This window comes from Lucilia cuprina, chromosome 4, assembly GCF_022045245.1.
Source record: "Lucilia cuprina isolate Lc7/37 chromosome 4, ASM2204524v1, whole genome shotgun sequence".
In the NCBI taxonomy this organism is placed as follows: Eukaryota; Metazoa; Arthropoda; class Insecta; order Diptera; family Calliphoridae; genus Lucilia; species Lucilia cuprina.
The window spans coordinates 33,976,408-33,996,948 of record NC_060952.1 but is presented as its reverse complement, the minus strand read 5'-3'; the positions used below and the strand labels follow the sequence as shown (position 1 = coordinate 33,996,948).

Genomic DNA, 20,541 nt, shown 5'->3' with positions numbered 1-20,541 from the left:
CTATGAACTAGTCTATGTTATAGTCTACAGAATTATATAGAAGCTAGAACTTTATTCTAGAATATTGAGTACTTTAATTACTAATATACATACCTATATAGTCTATGGACTAATACATAAATAATCTACACACTGTTATATAGAATAGTCTACTGACTATTGTATCGACTAGTTATTTAACTTATCATGGGCTTTTTAATGTTCATAGATTAGTTTATGGACTAGTTAAATAGTTTATGAACTATTTTAATAATTATTTTTTATTTTAGTTAAGCTACTTTTACATTATATCACACGTAATACAATCTGTCAAAATATATTGTATAGAAGAGAACATATGGGATAGTCTAAATGAAATGTGTAACGAGAATATCAGACATTGAGAAAGAGAACGTTTGGAAAATTAGACAGTCATATGGCTCTTAACACTAAGCTTGTAGTATTAGATCAGGGATGTATTTTTATGTAATCACATACAATAGAAACAGCTGTTTCCATTCTTCTTTGTTTTTGTGGTATACCAATAGTTTAAAAGTAAATATATAAATAATAGGACTTTTATTCTCTTTAAAAAAATATGAATGTAAAATGTGAACTGGATGTTTTTCAAACCTAATATACAAAGAAAATTTTTAGTTGATTCCGATTTTCTACAGAAAATTCTCTTTGGAGTAAAAAAGATAAATTTTGCTTTAAAATTTTAATGCAAATGTCCGGTATAATTTTTAAATTTTTTTTGTATAACAAATTTATACATTTTAATTAGATTTTCGGCACATATTTATAAATTCATGTTATATTTTTTGAAAATTTTAATAATTTATATAAAAAAAATGTAAATTAAATAAATTTGTATGTAATCACTAAAAAACAATTAATTAAAAAAAATTAAAAAAATTAAAAAAAAAACATTAAAAAACTGCAAGGCAAATCAGTGTGTATGATGGAAAATAATATAATATTTAATAAACAAAAGAAAATTGTATAAAAACATATTATTTTTTCTTCTCACATTGAATTTTTTTTTAAAAATATATATATTTACGATATAGAACACATAGAACAAATATTTATGAAAAATATATATATAAAGAAGATTTCGATAGATATGTATGTAAACAAATATACATAAATATATAATTTATGTTAAAAAAAATGAATCGATTAGTATTTAAACAAAAATAATCATAAAAATAAGAGACAATAAATACAAATTGATAAAATTTAAAAAAAAAAACCTATAACTTTTTTAAACAAAAAAAATTCCAGCAAAAAAAAAAGCATTTGAAAAACAAAACACAAATAGTTAAAATTATGAAAAAAAGAGGAAAAACAGGAATTTTAAATAAATATTTTAATAAAAAATTTTAAATTAATTTTAATTTTTAAAAATTTTGTTATAATTTTTTTTTTGCTGTTAATGAGTTTATGACATGAGATTTTAAGTTTAGTTAAGGTTAAATAATTTTTGGATTTTCTAACTTTTTAATGTGTTATTTTGTTTATATTTTAAGAAAAAAACAAAAAAACAAAATTTCAATTTAATAAAAATTAAACTAAAAATAATTTAGATAAATGTAAATTTATTTTATATTTAAAAGTATTTTATTAAATATAAACTACAATTAGTTTAAACCTTTTTTAAATTGTTTATAACAAAAATCTAATTTCTTTCTTTATTTGTTTTTTAAGGTTATGTAGAACAAATTTTAAAGGTTAGTTTTATTTTATCAGATTAGGTTTTTTAACAACTTAAAGAGGGTTTACTAACTGTATTTGTTAATTATGTTAAAGAAAAATAAAAATGGACTTAAGTTATTTGTAATTGTAAGCCAAAATATGTTTAAAAAATGTATTTATATTATTATTAATAATAATAAGGTCAAACAAAATAAGGCCAAATCATTGTTATTTTTTTTCTTTTTTTATATAATTTTACAACAGGGATCAATTGTTTTCTTTTAAGGATTTCAAAACAAAATTTCAACTATTGTTGCTTTTTTCATAATATTATTTTGTAATTATGTTTTTTTTTATTTTCTTGTTATCTTAAAAAAATTATATATACAAAACGTCTTTTCAAAAGTTGTGTTGAAAGAAAACCTATAGAACAAATTTTCCAGGAAAAAAAAAACATCAAAATTATGTTGTTTAAACAAAATGATTTTGTTTTGGTTTTCAAAGGATTTTTTTATTTTTTATTATTATTAAATTGTTAACTAACACAGGAAATGGGCTTTTAGGGATTTTAATACAACAAAAAACTTGATAAATAAAACACAATTAAAATACATATAAAAAATAAAATTATAATAAACAAATTTATTAACATTTCTAAAAAAAAATTAAATACTAATCGATTCTTTTTTTTCGTAAAATTTTTCTTATAATAAAAAAAACAGTTTATGTTTTCTTTCTAATTAAAAAAAAAAAAAACACACACACATAATCTTATCATACACACACTAAACATAACAAAACTTTCCATATAACAAAAAAAGAGAAAGTTTTACGAAAGAGTGAAAGAGAGAGAAAATAATTGTTGTTTTTTCTATTATAAAAAATACATTTTTCTTTTGTTTTTATAAAATAAATATAAATTGTTTTATACATAAAAACAAACACTTTTACTGCTTCATATTTTTACTTGTAATAATTAACAAAAAATTACATCAAAAAAACATGCTTTTTTGCTTTAATTAAATTTGATATATTTTTTTTTTAAATTAAAAATAAATTACAACCACAAAACACAAAGTATGTTTTATCAGGCATGGAAAATTGTTATTTTGAAAAAATATGTACTAACTTATAACGAAAATAGTACATTTATGGTTTTCAAGTATTAAACAAATTTTTCGATAGACTAGAATAAAGATGAGATAGTAGACTTCAGACTAAACTTTACACTAGACCATAGACAAGACCATAGAGTAGACCATTAACTAGACTATAGAATAGGCTATGGGCTAGACTATAGACTGGACTATAGTTTAGACTGTAGACTAGACTATAGAATAGACTATAGACCAGACTATTGACTAGACTATAAACTAGACTGTAGACTAGACTATAGGCTAGACTATAAACTAGACCATAGACTACACTATAGACTATACTACAGACTATACTATAGACTATACTACAGACTATACTACAGACTATACTATAGACTAAACTATAGACTAGACTATAGACTAGACTATAGACTAGACTACAAACTAGACTATAGACTAGACTATAGACTAGACTATAGACTAGACTATAGACTAGACTATAGACTAGACTATAGACTAGACTATAGACTATACTATAGACTATACTATAGACTAGACTATAGACTAGACTAAAGACTATACTATAGACTAGACTATAGACTAGACTATAGATTAGACTAGACTATAAACTAGACAATAGTTTAGACTGTAGACTATAGACAAGAATATGGACTATATTATATACCAAACTATAGACCTAACTATAGACTAGATTATAGACTAGATTAAAGACTAGACTATAGACTAGATTATAAACTGGACCATTAACTAGACCATAGACTAAAATATAGACCAGACTATAGACTAGATCATAGACTAGACTACGGACCATAGACTATTCTGTAGACTAGACCATAGACTACACTATAGACAAGACCAGAATATAGAATAGACAAGATCATAGTCTAGAGGATAGTCTAGGCTAGACGGTAGACTAGATCATAAGCTAGATCAATCACTAGACTATAGACAAGACCATGGAATAGACCATATAGACTATAGACTAGGTAATAGACTAAAGTATACACTTTAGACCATAGCCTAGACTATAGACTAGACTATTAACTAGACTAAGAACTAGACAATAGGCTAAACATTAGAATACAATAACGATTAGACTATAAACTAGACTAAAGATTAGACTATACTATAGTTTAGAATACAGAATAGACTAAAGACTAGGCCATAGACTACACTGCACTAGATTATATACTAGACTTTACACTAGACCATAGACAACACCATAGACTAGACCATAGTCTAAACTATAGAATAGACTGAACTAGACTAAAGACTAGATCATAGACTAGACTATAGACTAGTCTAGTGACTACTACGTCGAATACTTATCAAATGTTTATAAGTTAGAAAAAAGGACCGAAAATTTCGTATTGTGCGACGATACTTTTCAAAATCTAAAAGTACTAAATTTTCCATGCCTGATGTTTTTTGTTTTTAAAGTGACAGAGAGAGAGAGAGAGAGAGAAAAACATCATCAACAACAACACCTAATATATTTATATTAATAAATATTTAAAAAGCAACAAAAAAAAAGAAGTTATTTTATTTTTTAACATTTTTCAAAAAAAATTTACTTTATTTTTATTTATTTCATTTTAAGACAAGTACAAAAAAAGTTGGAGAAAAAAAACTTAAAATTATTTAAAAAATTGAAAATAAAATTAAGTAAATTATATGACAATTAAAAGAATTAAAAAAAGAAAATTTTATTAAAAAAATTTTTTCTTCAAATGAAAAATTTAATTTTATTAAAAAAAAAGTAATAAAATTATTACAAATTATTTTTTTAATATATTTTAAAATTAGTTTTTAATTAAAACAAAAAACAAACATTTGATTTTTTTTCATTCTTCATTAACTAAATAAACAATAATTCAACTTAGGTAATTTTTAACAGTGTAATAAGTTCTTCTTCAGTAAGTTTTAGGTTTTTTGAAATTAATCAATCAATTAATTAATTAATTTTAATAGTTTTACACAGGTGTTTGGAAGGTGTTTGTTTATAATTAAAAAAAAGAAAATTAAATAATGTTTAAAAACAAAAAACATCTCTTTTTTTTTTAGCAGTAAAAGTATGTTTAAAAAAATATTAAAATTAATTAAAAGTACTAGTAGTTAAAATTGTTTATTAAGTAAGTTTAAAGAATAGTTTGAAGTATAGAGTTAAAAAAAGAATTACAATTATTCAATTGACAATTTAAGGAGTGTGTATTTTTTAATTAATTACATTGAAAGGAATATTATCTTAATAAAACATTTTTACATTTATGAAAGAGAATTTTTAAAAGATTTTTACGAAAATGAAATCATGAAATTATATTGCCATTAAAAAAATCTATTTTTAATTAAAGAGCATTTATGAAAATAGGTTATTTATCGAAAATATATTATGATATGAATTAGACCCGAAAAGATTTTTAAAATTCCATCTGTAATGTTTGGATTGAAGACTGGGAGAAGCGTAAATGTGAAGGCATTTGATATGAAAACTACGATGACATAAAGAGTCCCCAATCAATTTGATCAGAATTTTTGTTAAAAATCGTGAAAATGTTTTTATGCTGTCATTCCACAGTGAATGAATTTGCAAATTCAAAAAAGTAAATGAAAGTTTGTAATTAAAAGAAAGATTTAGTAAATTAGGAAAAAATAACTGAAATTTCTTTTATGTTATCAGTTTACAGTGAATTGTTAAATGTTGTTTTCTTTGAATAAAATTTGCCTATGTTTGACAGCATAACAATGATTCTTGTATTATGAATTTCAAAAAATTAAATTAAAAGAAATTTCGAAATTAAAGTTCGCATCTTACAGTTGCAATATCTTGTGTTATCATTTAACAGTGAATTTATTGTATGTTATTAATCCAATAATAGATTTTGTAATGAAAGAGACAAAATGTATGAATTTTAAAAGTGAATTGAAAGAAAGTTTTGCAATAATTTTAAGTTATAACAGAACTGACAAATCGTGGTTAGGTTATCAGTTAACAGTGCATGAATTGTATGTTAAAACAATGACACTAGTTTGAGTATTCAAATAGATAAATTTATAAATTTTGAAAGTAATTTAAGGAGATTTTTATTTACATTATTTCAAATTGCTAAGAACTGGCAAATCTTTTTAGGATATCATTTGGCAGTGAATGTATATTATTAATAAAATGTAGATTATTAATACAATGAAAGATTTAGTTCTAAAACAGATAAAACATATGAATTTTTTAAAGTGAATTTTCTAAAGTTGCAGAAATTGACAAATAATTCTGGCAAATAGTTTTATGTTAACATTTAACAGTGAATACATTTATTAACAACATGACACTAGGTTTTAGCGATTTAATGAATTGAAGAGTATCTTCGAAATTACTAAACAAACTGTTTTTGTGTTATCATTTAACTGTGAATGAACTGAAGTGTTGAAATAGATTAATCTTATAAATTTTGAAAGTGAAATTAAAAGAATTTTAAAAATCCATTTCCTAAAACTAACAAATTGTTTGTTTTATGTTAGCAGTGAACAGTGAATTACTTCATTTATACAATGAAACTAGTTTCAAAGATTAAATTTATGAATTTGTAAAGTCATGTTATCATTTTCTTGTGAATTGTGAATACTTATACAAAGACAGTTTTAGTATTGAAATATATGAAATTAAAAATTTTAAAAGTGAATTAAAGAAAATTTTTAAATTGAGATAAAGATATCATTTTACAGTGTTTGAGACAAACTTTTTATTCTTATCATTCTACAGTGAATTACATAGATTGTATTAATGTAAACATTTAATGTAAAACAACATTTTGTGTTTTAAAAAATCTAAATTTCACAATGTTAACAATTACCTATTAGAATATTGAATCTTAGGCTTGAATCTTGACAGAGAATTAAATGTTTGCTATCATTTTACAGTGAATGTAATGTTTTTTAATGTTTTTCAATTAATGTTTATAAATTGTTTCTCTGTTTTGAATTTTTTCCTTTTTTTTTTTGAAAGTATTTCAATTATTTGGATAAATGTTTTATTTCGTGAATGAAATATTACAAAATTAGATTTCATTTTATAAGAAATCTCCAAAATTGAAAAACTTTCTTTTATAGGAATTCTGTTAAACAAAAAACATTTTAACATGTTATGGTATTCATCTAATGAATGGTAAATAACATGCATTTATGATAGTATGAAAAAATAATTTTTAAAATTTTAAAATTTACACAAAAAGTTGACAACACAAGAGCGAAATTAAAATAAATTAATTTTAATTATTTTCATTTAAGTTTAAAAATTGTAGAAAATAGATTTTTAAAGTAAACAAATAAATTCATGATTTCAAAACTGAAGAAACCAAAAAAAACTTTTAAAATTTTAAAGACTGTTTTTAGCAAAATTGATATTTTTACAAAATTATTTCAAAATGTTAACAAAATTAACTCAGAAAATCGATGAAATTTTTGAAAATAATTTAAAAAGAATTTATACAAAATAAAATTATAAAAAAGCTAAAAATTGAATTTTTGTTTTAGTTTTTTTTTCAAGATAACATTCCTTTCAATGTATGACCTTAAGAGAAGAGAATAATGATACTAGTACTAGTGGTAGTAGTTAATAGTTGTGTATGTATGTTTATTGTTGTTTTTATTATTAAAATTTAAAATACAAATGAAAATTCATAACTAATTAATACAAAAAAATAATAATAAAAAAAAAGAAACATAAAAATTATTTCTAAAAATAAAAGAGTTTTCTTTATCTCATTTTAAAACTAAAGAATAGAACATAGTAGAAAAAAAACAAATTTGTTTAAAAATAATCATAATAATTAAGTTAATAATAGAGTAATAATGATAATAAACAACATAAAAATATTTAAAAATAAAAATTAAAGTGTTTGTGTATTTTGTTTTAACATTTTGAAGAGGAGGGAGGAATTTGTTTGGTTTCTTAAGCAAAATTGTTATTTTTTGAAAAACAAAATATTTTTATTTTTTTTTTATTTTTTATTAAGAGAGAGAGTGAGAGACAAGAAGAGACAAGGTTGGTTTTTTTGTTTTTGTTTTTTTGTAATTTTAATTATTTTTTTTTGTTTGGTTTGTTTTTTGTTTTTTAAAGTTTTTTCTCACCTGGTAAATTTTGTAGCGGTTTGGCGTGCTGAGTGCCACGAGCGCTGGGACGAATTTGTCCCACCCCACGGACCCCCCCGGTTGCTTGCAGAGCCCCCTGAACGGTGGCCCCCCGTTGAGCCGCCACCGCCGCCGCCACCACCGCCGCTTGAGGGGCCCCCTGACGATTGATGTTGCCACGGAGCCCAACGGTTCGGCCACGCGCTGTGATTCCACGCCCACGGCCAACCCCCTTCATTACAGTTAATAAAAATTACACAATTCGCACAGCGTACACATACACCCAATACACATATTATCCAGAAATTTCATATGATAATCATTGTCATTGGCGGCCGATTTGACATTATCATACAAACGCACATGTATACAAAATTATTATTATTTTTTTTAATTAAAAATAATATTTGCAACATCATTATCATCATCATTTAAAGGTTAAAATTAACACCATTTAATTAAGTAGAGGGTAGAGGTCATCATTATTATCATCATCATCATCATCATTAGGTTACCATTTGGTTATGTTATATAAATCCATGTTTAACATTACAAATTTTTATTTGGGTCCGTAGTTGTAGTAGTTTGATTAAGTGTCATGGTGGTGGTGGTGGTTGTTCCATTTAAATCCATTTAGACCATATTTAATATTCGTTTTATTTAAAATATATATATGGATCGCCAAGTATTTTTCAGATAATTTTGTTGTTTTTGGTATTTTTTTTTTAATTTATAAACGTTACAAATATTTTTCAATTGTTTTGGAGTTTTTGTTTTAAAATTTAGTTTTTAATGAAAAAAAAGTATTCAATATAAATAAATTTTGTAGGGGGAGCAGGGTTTTTTTTTTTAATAATTTCAATATTGGGAAGAGAGCACAGTTTTGAGAGAGAGAGTTTTGTAGCAGTTTTGAAAATATTATTTTTATAAAAATATTTTTCAAAGAAAAACAAGGTTTACAGGAATTATATCAATCATAATTTTGTTGTTGTTTTTTTGTTTATAGAGACCATAAATAGTTGAAAAGATTTTCAGGGTTTTATTTTGTATTTGTAAATTAATTTAAAATATTGGTAAATAATTATTCAATTAAAATTTGTTTTTGTGGGGGATAAATTTTTGTTTTTTTTGTAGGTAAAATGTTTTTGTTTTGACGAACATATATATAATTTTTTTAAGACGATTTCATTTTTATATATATATTTATATATTTGAGTATCGAGTATCAACATAAAAAAAAGAAAAAAGAAAAAGAAAAAAACAAAATCGAAAATGAACGCGTTAGATTTTTTTCAGTGTTTAAAATGAAATTATTATTAAATTTTTTTCTGAATTAAATTGTTTTCATTTTAAATAATAATTATAATAATAAAAAGAGAAAACAAATAAAATTATATTTATAAAAAAATAACAATAAATTGGTTGCTTTTTCTTCTCCTAATGTAAATTTAATAAAGTTCGCAAAAAGTTTTTTTTTTTTTTTTTTTTTTTAATAAAAAAAAATATTTATAAAAAAAAGCTTAAAATAATACTTAACTGTTTTTTAATACATAAACTATATAAAGGCTTTTTATTTATACAATATTTAATAAAATTTCGAAAAATTTTGCGTTTGACACATTTTGTTTGAATTTGTTAAAAAATTTTTGAAATTAAAATTTTAAATTTATTTATAATTAAAAAAAAAAACTATATTTATACAAATATTTGTCTAAACAATAAAAGCATATACAAAGCGTTAAGACAGCAGCTAGTAGTTATAGTATGATTAGCTAATAAATTAGCAATAAGTCAAATTTTATAAAATTAAAATTTTTTGGATTTTTTTTAATGATTTTGTGTTTTTTTGTAAAAATTCAAAAAATTCGAATTCACTTTCGAAACTAATTTCTTTAGCTTAAAGTTACATAATGTTGTAACTTTCAAAAATTCCGATATTAATAAAAAATTAACATTTATTTCGAAATTTTCGAAAATAGTTTTAATTTTTTTTTTTTTTTTTTGTAAAAAATTTGAGTTTTAATAAAATTTTCAGTGTAATTCAATCCAAACTCAATACAAATTGGAAAAAGAAATTAAAATTCTGGGCCTGATCCTTTAAATGCAAAGGAACAAGTATTTTCTAGTTTTATATTGAAAAAAAAAAACAAATAAATTTCGTAAAATTGTTATTGTTTTCGATACGAAATAAGAAAGAAATGTTCGTTCGCATTTAGAGGAACAGTCAGTCTATAAATAATCGAATTCTTAAGTTTTCGACTAAGTTCGAAAATTAGAATATGTTTTCGAAATTCTTAAGTTTTCGATTAAGATTGAAAATTCTAACATAATTTCGAAATTTGAATTTTGTAGTCAAAACAAGTATTTTCAATAAATATCAATAGTTTTCAATCTATATTGAACCGATTAATTGAAAATGAAGTTAAATTTGTACAAAAAATTAAATATTTAAGTTTTCGCTAAAATAAAAAAATTCGAACATAATTTCGAAATTCAAATTTTCATGTTGAAAATGTAGTTTCTAGAAATATCAATACTTTTCAATCAATATTAAATAGAAAGATTAAAAATTAAGTTAAATTTGTACAAACAGTAAAATGTTTAAGTTTTCGATTTAGTTCGAAAATTCAAACATAAATTCGAAATTAAAATTTTGATGTCAAAATAGTAGTTTCAAGGAATATCAATACTTTTCAATTAATATTTAATCAGAAATTTAAAAAGAAGTAAAATTGTATAAACAATCAAACTCTTAAGTTTTTGATTAAGTTCAAAAATTCGAAAATAATTTGGAAATTCGAATTTTTCAATGAATATCAATGACTCACACATTCAAAAAGAAATTAAAATTATATAAACAATCGAATTCTTAAATTTTCGTTTAATTTCAAAAATTCTAACATTTTTCAATTTAACAACTGTTTTGGCAATCTTTGGCCGATTGAGAATCGGCTTGTTCCTTAAAGGAGATCCAATTGTCTTGAGAACGTTTCATTTACTTAACTTTCTTCATTTAAAAATTTTTTTATACAAAGACATTTTTAGTATTGAAACATATTGAAATAAAGAATTTTAAAAGTGAATTAAAGAAAATTTTTAAATTGAGATTAAGATATCATTTTACAGAGTTTGGGGCAAACTTTTTATGCTTATCAATTTACAGTGAATGACATAGATTGTACTAATCTAAAGTCTTAATGTAATACAACATTTTATGATTTAAAAAAATCAAAATTTTGCAATGTTAACAATCACCTATAAGAATTTAAATCTTAGGCTTGAATCTCAACAGAGAATTAAATGTTTGCTATCATTTTACAGTGAATGTAATGTTTTTTTAATGTTTTTCAATTAAATTGTTTATAAATTGTTTCTCTGTTTTGAATTTTTTCCTTTTTTTGTGAAAGTATTTCAATTATTTGGATAAATGTTTTATTTCGTGAATGAAATATTACAAAATTAGATTTCATTTTATAAGAAATCTCCAAAATTGAAAAACTTTCTTTTATAGGAATTCTGTTAAACAAAAAACATTTTAACATGTTATGGTATTCATCTAATGAATGGTAAATAACATGCATTTATGAAAGTATGAAAAAATCATTTTGAAAATTTTAAAATTTACACAAAAAGTTGACAACACAAGAGCGAAATTAAAATAAATTAATTTTAATTATTTTTATTTAAGTTTAAAAATTGTAGAAAATAGATTATATAAACAATCGAATTCTTAAATTTTCGTTTAATTTCAAAAATTCTAACATTTTTCAATTTAACAACTGTTTTGGCAATCTTTGGCCGATTGAGAATCGGCTTGTTCCTTAAAGGAGATCCAATTGTCTTGAGAACGTTTCATTTACTTAACTTTCTTCATTTAAAAATTTTAAGTTTTTGATTAAAAGTTTAATATCATTTTGAAAATATTCAACATTGTTGCATGCATCATTTCTTTAAATATCAATGATTAGTTCAGTAGTTTAAGTATATGATTTCATTAAAACTTATTGCGAAATTTATCTATTTTATATTCATACTATAACTTTCATCACTGTCTTTTTTAAATAATTGCATTAAATAAAAATTATGTTAAATTTAAGCATAAAGATAAGATAAGAAAACTTAAAGCAAATTAAAACTATTTATTTAATATGAATTGTTTAAATTGTAAAGCATACCTTAAGGCATAATTGGAAATGATATGCATAAGAAAACAACATTTACACTTAAAGAAACATTTTTAAAACATAACTAGAAAATACTTATCTAATGGATTGAAATATGCTGATTACGAATCAGATCTCTGAATTTCTTTATTACGGTGAGGTTTTCGTGAAATTTTAGTTATTTTATAAAATTGGAAAAAAAATTTATCGTTTTAGACCATTTGCAAGACGTTATTATATAGCGAAAGTTGCATTTATTTATAAATTTTATTATATCACTTAAATGTTCTATCTATTGGCTATATAAAAAAGGTAGAGATTCCCAATTTGAAGTTTCTTGGTTAAAGCACTTAACTCACAAACAAAATTTCATTTTATAAACGGTTTTATAAGGGTCTTATTCATAAACGTTTATCAAAGGTTTAAAAAATCAAATTTTCATACAATATTTATTGTATAAACTTTTGATAAATTGTTATGAATAAGGCAGTAAACCATCATAAACATTTATCAAAGGTTTATAGAACAAATTTTGTATAAAAATTTGATTTATAAACCTTTGATAAAATTGCATGAATAAGAGCCAAAATGCTTATGAAAAAGGGGGCCTCTACCAAATTTTGAGTTTATTTACCTTTTAAAAAGTGTTATCAGGTCTTTGGACTAAAAATTTTAGGAACTGTTTACATTATAAATACTGATTTTGTAAGATTTTGTTATGGTTTTTAGTTTATTAAAGAAACACTTTAGGAATTTTTAATAAAAACTTGTTTTAAACTTTTGAAATGTTTTTTAGCTTGAAGCTGAGATACACGGTTGTCAGATCTTACAATGTTGTCAGTAAATCGTGCAAAAATTGTCTAATTATAGTGTGAATTTTGAATGAACATTTTATTTGTAAGCCTTTGATAAAAGTTTATGAATAAGACGCAAAATGTTTATAAAATAAAGGGATTAAAGCCCCAACCAAATTTTGAGTTTAGTCAACCTTTTAAAAAAGTGTCTTTGGACTAAAAATTTTACGAATTTTTAATAAAAACTTGTTTTAAACTTTTGAAATGTTTCTAAGCTTAAAGCTATGATGCACGGTTGTCAGATTTATAAACCTTTCATAAATGTTTATGAACAAAATCCAAAATGTTTATAAAATAAGCGGATTAAAGTCTCAACCAAAATTTGAGTTTAGAAATGTGTAATCTGATCTTTGGACTAAAAATTTTAAGGTCAGTATTGTTACAGCACTTTTATGTTATAAATATTGATTTTGTAAGATTTTGTCTTTAAATGTTGTTATGGTTTTTGGTTTATTAAAGAAATACTTTAGAAATTTTAGATAAAAACTTGTTTTAAACTTTTGAAATGTTTCTTAGCTTAAAGCTGTGATACACGCTTGTCAGATCTTACAATGTTGTCAGTAAAATGTGCAGAAAATGTCTAACAATCTTGTGAACTTACAATTTAACTTTAGCAATGTTGTCAGAAAAAAAACATTACAAATATGTAAGTTGACACTGTTATTAGGCATTTTCTGCATAGTTTATTGACAACTTTGTAAGATCTAACAAGGCTTTAGAATGTCTTTATAATACACCATTACAACTCGATAACAATTCATAATTAAATAAAAATTCTTATAAAAACAAACAAAACTAATAATTAATTATAATTAAAATAAAATTAATAGCACTTTGGTATTCAGCTCAAATACATTTTAAAAGATTTATAAATAAAAAAAAACTTAAAAAATAAATATTTCAAAAAAGGAAAAAAAAACTAAAATTAAAAATAAATAAAATAAAAAAACCTAAAGCAAATAAAATAAAAATAATTAAAAAAAATAACAAAGCAGCGGTTAAATGAAAAAAAGCCATAAAAAATGTGCGCAAAAAAAAAACGAAAAAGCAAAAAATAATTAAAATAAAAAAAGCAAAAATTAAAAAATAGGAAAAAGTGTTAGAAAACATGTATTGAAAATAAAAGGAAATTTTAGCTGACTGACGGCATGACTGAATGATTGAATGAATGACTGACTGACTGACGGTATAGTAAAATGTTTATAAAATGTAAATGCTTTGTCTATTTTTTTTAATTCACAAAAATAAATTATTTATTTAATCAAAAGTTAGCAACAAAAATTTTTCATTTTTTCTTTTACAAACAAATTTTGAAATTAAGACCAAAAAAATGTTGTTGTTTTTTAATATTATAATTGTTTATTATATTAAATAAACAGAATCCTGTTATTAGAATAGTAGATAGATAGTTGGTGGTGTAGTAAAACAAACGTTTTGTTAATAATTTGCATAAAGTGTTTTATGATGTTTAATATGTAGTTCTGGTAGTTTTGGTGGTTGTAGTAGTTATAATCCATAAACTTTAATTTGTGGTTTAAGATATAGAAAATAAAATAAATTTGGAAAAAAATTAATTTAATTTAAAAAAATTTTATATAAAAAAATTAAATTTTGAAAAATTACAAAAAAAAAATCAACTAATAAACTAAACGTAATAGTAAAAATAGAACAAAGAAAAAAAAAATAGGAAAAAAAGAAAAACTAAAGAAAAAAATTAAAAACCCACCACATTATTACGCGTTGTTCTGGGTAAACCACCTGCAGCAGCGCCACTACCAACAGTTGGCGGTAGTGGTGCCACCGCACCGGGTGGATAATCAAAGAAATATTCTCCTTCATAGGTACGATAAAAATCTTCATAATACGTATCATTGTAGCCAGCACCGCGATAATCCGAATAACCATAAAAGTCATAATCATAATCTATAAAAATATATATTTAAGGTAAAGGGAAGAAAATTGGAGTTTTGGTGTTTTTTTTTTTTGGCAAACGTATCGTAAAATATAAATTTTTAATGCAAAATAAATAATGGCCAAAGACAAAAAATAATATGGGAGAAAAATAAATAAAAGAAAAACAAAATAATAACAAATTAATAAGATTTTTTTTGGTTAAATTAAAAAAAAAAAATCAACTAAAGGAAAAAAATTATATTAATTAAAAAAATACGAAAAAAAAATGTGATAAAAATAGATTGAAGTCTAAATTCTAAAAAATTCTAAATTTATTTTACAAATAATCTGGTGATATTCATAACACGTTCAGTGAAATATTTTCAAATTTTCCTAATGAATATTATATATGTAGTTATTTCATACATTACTTGGTAATGGGTGGTCGTTAGCAATAAGGTAAATTATTTTTTTAATAGGACTTGTATGTTTAATAAGGAATTAGTTTGTAATTCAAATACTAATCGATATTAAAAGTATTTTAAAGAACTGATCATATTTACATTTGTGTAAAAACCATTACAGATAGTATGATAAAATAACTTCTTAATGGAGCATTGATTTAGAGCATATACTAGTTAACCTGAAAAATATTTTTAAAAATAGTTTCATATCCGGAAAAGTCTTGTAAGCACATTTGTAATCAGTTATTGTCGAACAAAAATAAGTTATTATTCATAACTACTTACCGGGTAAGTAGAGATGTTGCTGGTTCGGAATAGTTTATAAATTGGTTTACTGACTAAATTACTGTTTAGTCATTGAACTAAGTTATAGAATAGCTTAGGCATTAGAGTATGGAATGGCCTATTGACTAGTCTATTTACTGATTTACTTATTAGTGCAGATAGAAGTCTCTAGACTATGCTATCTACTAATCTATTGGTTGGTCTATGAACTGATCTGTTGTCTAGTTGATTTACTAGTCTATGAACTAGGTCATTGATCAGTCTATTACTTTTGCCTGATCTTCTGACTAGTGCAGAGAGTAGTCTCTATACTAGTAAGCCTTAATACTATGATATCTACTAATTTATTGGTTAGTCTATGAGCTGATCTTTTGTCTAGTCGATTGACTAGTTTGTGAACAAGTTTATTAAGTATTCTATGGTCTATGGTTTATGAACTAGGCCATTGATCCTCCTATTGTATAATGTATCACTTGTCATTGGACTTACATATTATTGACTGGTCTAGGGACTAGACTAATCTGTTAACTAATTTTTGAATAGTATTCGGATTAGTTGTACTAGTCTATCACCTGACAATGGACAAATTTATTGACTACTGCCTTCTCTTTAGATTTATGATTGACTAATCTGTGGACTATATTATATACTAATATTTTATTTAGTCTAAGAAATAGCATTCTGAGTCTTAGCTCTATTCTGTAGGTTAGTCTAGTCGATGTGGAAGTCTGTGAAATAGTTTATAAAATAGTCTGGTCCACCCACTAGTCTATGAACTAATCTATTGATTAGTTTTCAACTAGTCTATTGAATAGTCTATGAATTAGTCTGTGGACTAGGGTATTTAATGGACTAATCTATTTGTCTGATGACTCACCTATAAAATAATTTATAGACTACTTATTGAACTAGTCTATTGGGTAATATATTGACTATGTTAGTGACTCATTTATTAATTATTCTCTGCTCTATTGTATAGACTAGTCTAGGGATTAGGTTATTGACCAGCCTATGGCATAGTCTAACGCAATGGACTTATCTATTGACTGGTCTACTGACTAGTCTTTAAACTAGTTATAGGATTAGTATATGTATTAGGCTATTTGCTAGACGATACACTAGTTAATTAACTAATATTATAGTATTTTATTATTCTATTGATGAGTTCATTAACTGGTCTCTGAATTAGTCTATGGTCACCTTAAGTGTGGAATTTGTCTATGGTTACGTTATTGAAAGACCATCACTAGCTAATGGACTAAATTATTGATTGGTCTACTCACTAGTATCTAGACTAGTCTATGAACTAATCTATTGATTCGTTTTTAGATTAGTATGTTATTGTTGTAAAAGTTCCACTGGGAAAAGCTTTCGGTTACTTTATGGAAGGAGAAAAGTTTTGTATTGTTATTTTAGGTTTGTCAGATTATATCTAAAAAAACTGCTTAAAAGTTTCTTAAAGTAATTTTCAACATATTTTTATCACATTTTTTTATTGATTTTACTCAAAGCTACTTGTTTGTAAAATAAAATAAAAATAAAATTAAAAACAAATTGATACGTTTTGCTACTTGGTTTAAAGGTTTGAAAGGATTCAAAGGATTTCAAATATTGTTTTTTTTTTGGCTTAAAATCATAGAAAAACTAACAGAACACAATTTGATCTTATAACATTTTTAAAACTTTATATTTTAAACTACTGCCAATCTAATTTAAAAAAAAATAATAAGAAAATTATTGTGAATTTTTTTTTATTCCATTTATAAAAATTTTTTTTTAATAAAACAGAAAAATTTGTAAAAAAAATCAAAAATTTTCAAAATAGAAAAAAAAATTAAAAGAATTTTTTTAAATATATTTTTATGTGTAAAAAAGTGTGCTTTTTTAGTAGTAATTTGTTTGGTTAATACTTTTTACACAGAAAAAAATTTATTTTTTTTTTTTGTTTTTTTAAGACAATTTACTTACCGGCAAAACATCAATAAGTATACAGGGTGTTTAACATTTGCTACACAGAGAACAAACAACAACACAAAATTGCAACATTTAATTACAAAAAAATTATAGTAATGTTTTTTTTTTTGAGATTTTTTTTTTTGATTTTAAATAGTTTTTAAAAAGTTCTAGTTTAGATTTTTTTAAAGATCTAGTTTTTTTTTTTGGTTTTGGTTAAAATTTATAGTTTAATTACAAAATAACAAACATTTATATATGTAGAAAAAAATATTTTAATAAATGGAATAATAAAAAAACACAAAAATTTCTTTTTTTTGAAATTTGGAGGAAATTTTTGTAAATTTTTTTTAATAATTTATTTTTTTCTTTATGATTGAAAGTAGTTAAGGAAATAAAGCATGCAAAAGAAAATTTTATAAAATTTGAATGAAAACATGAATATGGACTAAAAGTTTTAAGATTAACAAGACATTAAATGAAAAAATGTTTAATGAAAAGAAAATTTTTTTAAAAATAATAATAATAAGAAAAGGTGCATTTAGTAGGAAATAGTTACAATAAAAACACTGAATATGAATTATAATAAAATATACAAGTTTAGAAATAAAGCAAACAACAATTTCTTTTCGTTTTTTTAAAGGGTTAAAGTGTTAAAATTAAAAAAATAAATAAAAAAACTAAAACTTTGTTGAATAAAAAAAAATAAGCAGGGTTTAGTTAACTAAAATTTAAAAATTAACTAAATATAAATTTACTTAAATAAAACTAAACAAAATTACTATAAATAAAATAAAACCTAATTTTTGAATAAAATTTAAAATTAAAAAAAAAAAAACAGCCCTAAAAAATTATTAATAACAAACGCACAACCTTTTTATTTGTTTTTTTTTTTTTTTTTGGAGATTTAATTTTGTTATAAATAGATTTTGTTTTTTTATTGTTTTATAATAATTTGTTTATATGTCAACTGCAAAAAAATTAAAAAAAAATTTTTCTTGTTTTGTTTTCTTTGTTGAAAAAAAAAACTTAAAAACACTATAATGTTCCTTTTTGTTTAAATATAAAATCAAATTAAATTAACAAAAATTAAACAGTAAATAAACTAATATAAAGTTTTTTCTTTTTTTTCTCATTTAAATACTTATTTATAATAATAATAAAAAAACAATAAAAACAAAATTTAAAAAAAAAGAAAATTATTTAGAGAAAAATAAATTTACGACTTACCATAGTCACGTGGCATTGGTGTACGTAGAGGAATTCTGGGAGCACCTGGTATACGCATGGGTGTACCTAATGGTATCATGCCGGGATGTGTTGGCGATAGATTTCTGTATGGAGACAATGGTTCAAAGCTTTTGTTTTTAAATCAACAATAACAACAACAACAACAACATGTAGTAGAAAAATTAAAAGTTGGAGTTTTGTTTTTTTTGAAAGTTATTTGTAGGGGAATATCCAGCAATATATTTAGTTTTTTATATTTATGTTTATAGTAGTGGTGGAGTAGTAGTTGGTTGGTTGGTGGTGGTGGTAGTAGTAGATTTATAATAGTAGTAGTATTGGTATTAAATTAAACAGTAGTAGTGGTAGTAGTAGTAGTAGTTTGTGTGTAAATTGTTTACAAATTTAACCGGGGGGCAAACGTAAAAAAAGTTATTTTTTTAAACAAAGTTATTTTTTTGATTTATTTTATAAACGGACATAAAAAGAAAAAGTATAAAAAAATTATTAATTAAAATTATGTTTAAAAAAGTTTACTATTGTTTATAACATAACGTTTATAAGCTAATTTTCTTCAAAATTTATAAAATTTACAATTTAATTCCGAATATTCACCTACAACTTAATAGCAGCGTTGTAACACTTACAATGTTACAACTCTACAACGCTTATCGTGAATTGCTTAAATAAAACAAACATAAGCTTATAAACATTTGTTAATAAGGAAAAAATGAAAAACAAATTAAACTAAATTATGTATTTAATGCCGAATTAAAAATTTGTTTCTAATTAACGAAATATTTTTTCTTTAAGGTTAGTAATTTTTATTTATTTTTTTTAATTTCTTTTACGTTTTGCCAATAATTAAATGAAATTTGTTAAGGAAATAGGTTAATGTATGATATACTCTTATCTTTTAATTTATATGATTTTTTTTTTTTTATGTTCTACATTAAAATTTTGTTAATAAAATTTTGCTTAAGATAAGTAAAAGAAATATAACACTTACCCTACTAGACCACCAGGACGTCCTTGCATCATTTGCATCATTCTGCGTTCACGAGCACGTAAAATTTCTTCTTTTTTCTTTTTATCTGAAGGTGGCTTTGCTAAGGAGACCTTAAATGTGTAAAAAAAAAAACGAAAGAAAACATTAATAAAGTTTTCAAAAAATAAATATTTTTAAATTTTATTTACATCGCGAATTAATACTTTTCTTAAGGTTCGAGTTAAATTTTGGTATTAAAATATATTGCAGCAAAAATTGCAACCTAAGAATTTAAAAAGTAAAACCAATAACTCGAATAACTAAGATTTTACTGTTTTAATAATGGGCCTTAAAACCTGCTTTAGTTTCTTTTAATAAACAACTTAAAAATTTAATTAAATAAATGTTAAATAAACATGGAATCATCCATTATTATTTTTTTCTTAAATTTTAATGTCAATGTTTATAATAAATAAAAAATATAACGGAACTAGTTACTCAACAACAATTATTATAAAACCTGATGCTAAAAGACAAATTCAATGACGTTTGTTTTTATTTATAATTTAAATTGTAAATCAATAGAGAATTATGGTTCAAGTAACTGAAATATAATTGAAATAGAATTGAACTAGAACTAAACAAGAACTGAACTGAACTGGAACTGAACTACAACTGAACTAGAAATGAACTAGAACTGAACAAGAACTGAACTAGAACTGAACTAGAACTGAACTAGAACTAGAACTGAACTAGAACTGAACTAGAACTGAACTAGAACTGAACTAGAACTGA

At 23.0% G+C, this 20,541-nt stretch overlaps 1 protein-coding gene across 1 annotated transcript in view; it reads right to left on the bottom strand.

The window, feature by feature from the left end:
• Positions 1-20,541, bottom strand: part of LOC111677161 (heterogeneous nuclear ribonucleoprotein Q) — a 43,028-nt gene that overhangs the window by 6,563 nt on the left and 15,924 nt on the right. Inside the window, exons 6-9 of the mRNA XM_046950564.1 lie at positions 19,768-19,936; positions 18,762-18,865; positions 14,663-14,859; positions 7,920-8,151 (exon numbers count right to left, since the gene is read on the bottom strand). Coding sequence (XP_046806520.1) covers positions 7,920-8,151; positions 14,663-14,859; positions 18,762-18,865; positions 19,768-19,936 — 702 coding nt within the window. The remainder of the gene's footprint in view (positions 1-7,919; positions 8,152-14,662; positions 14,860-18,761; positions 18,866-19,767; positions 19,937-20,541) is intronic.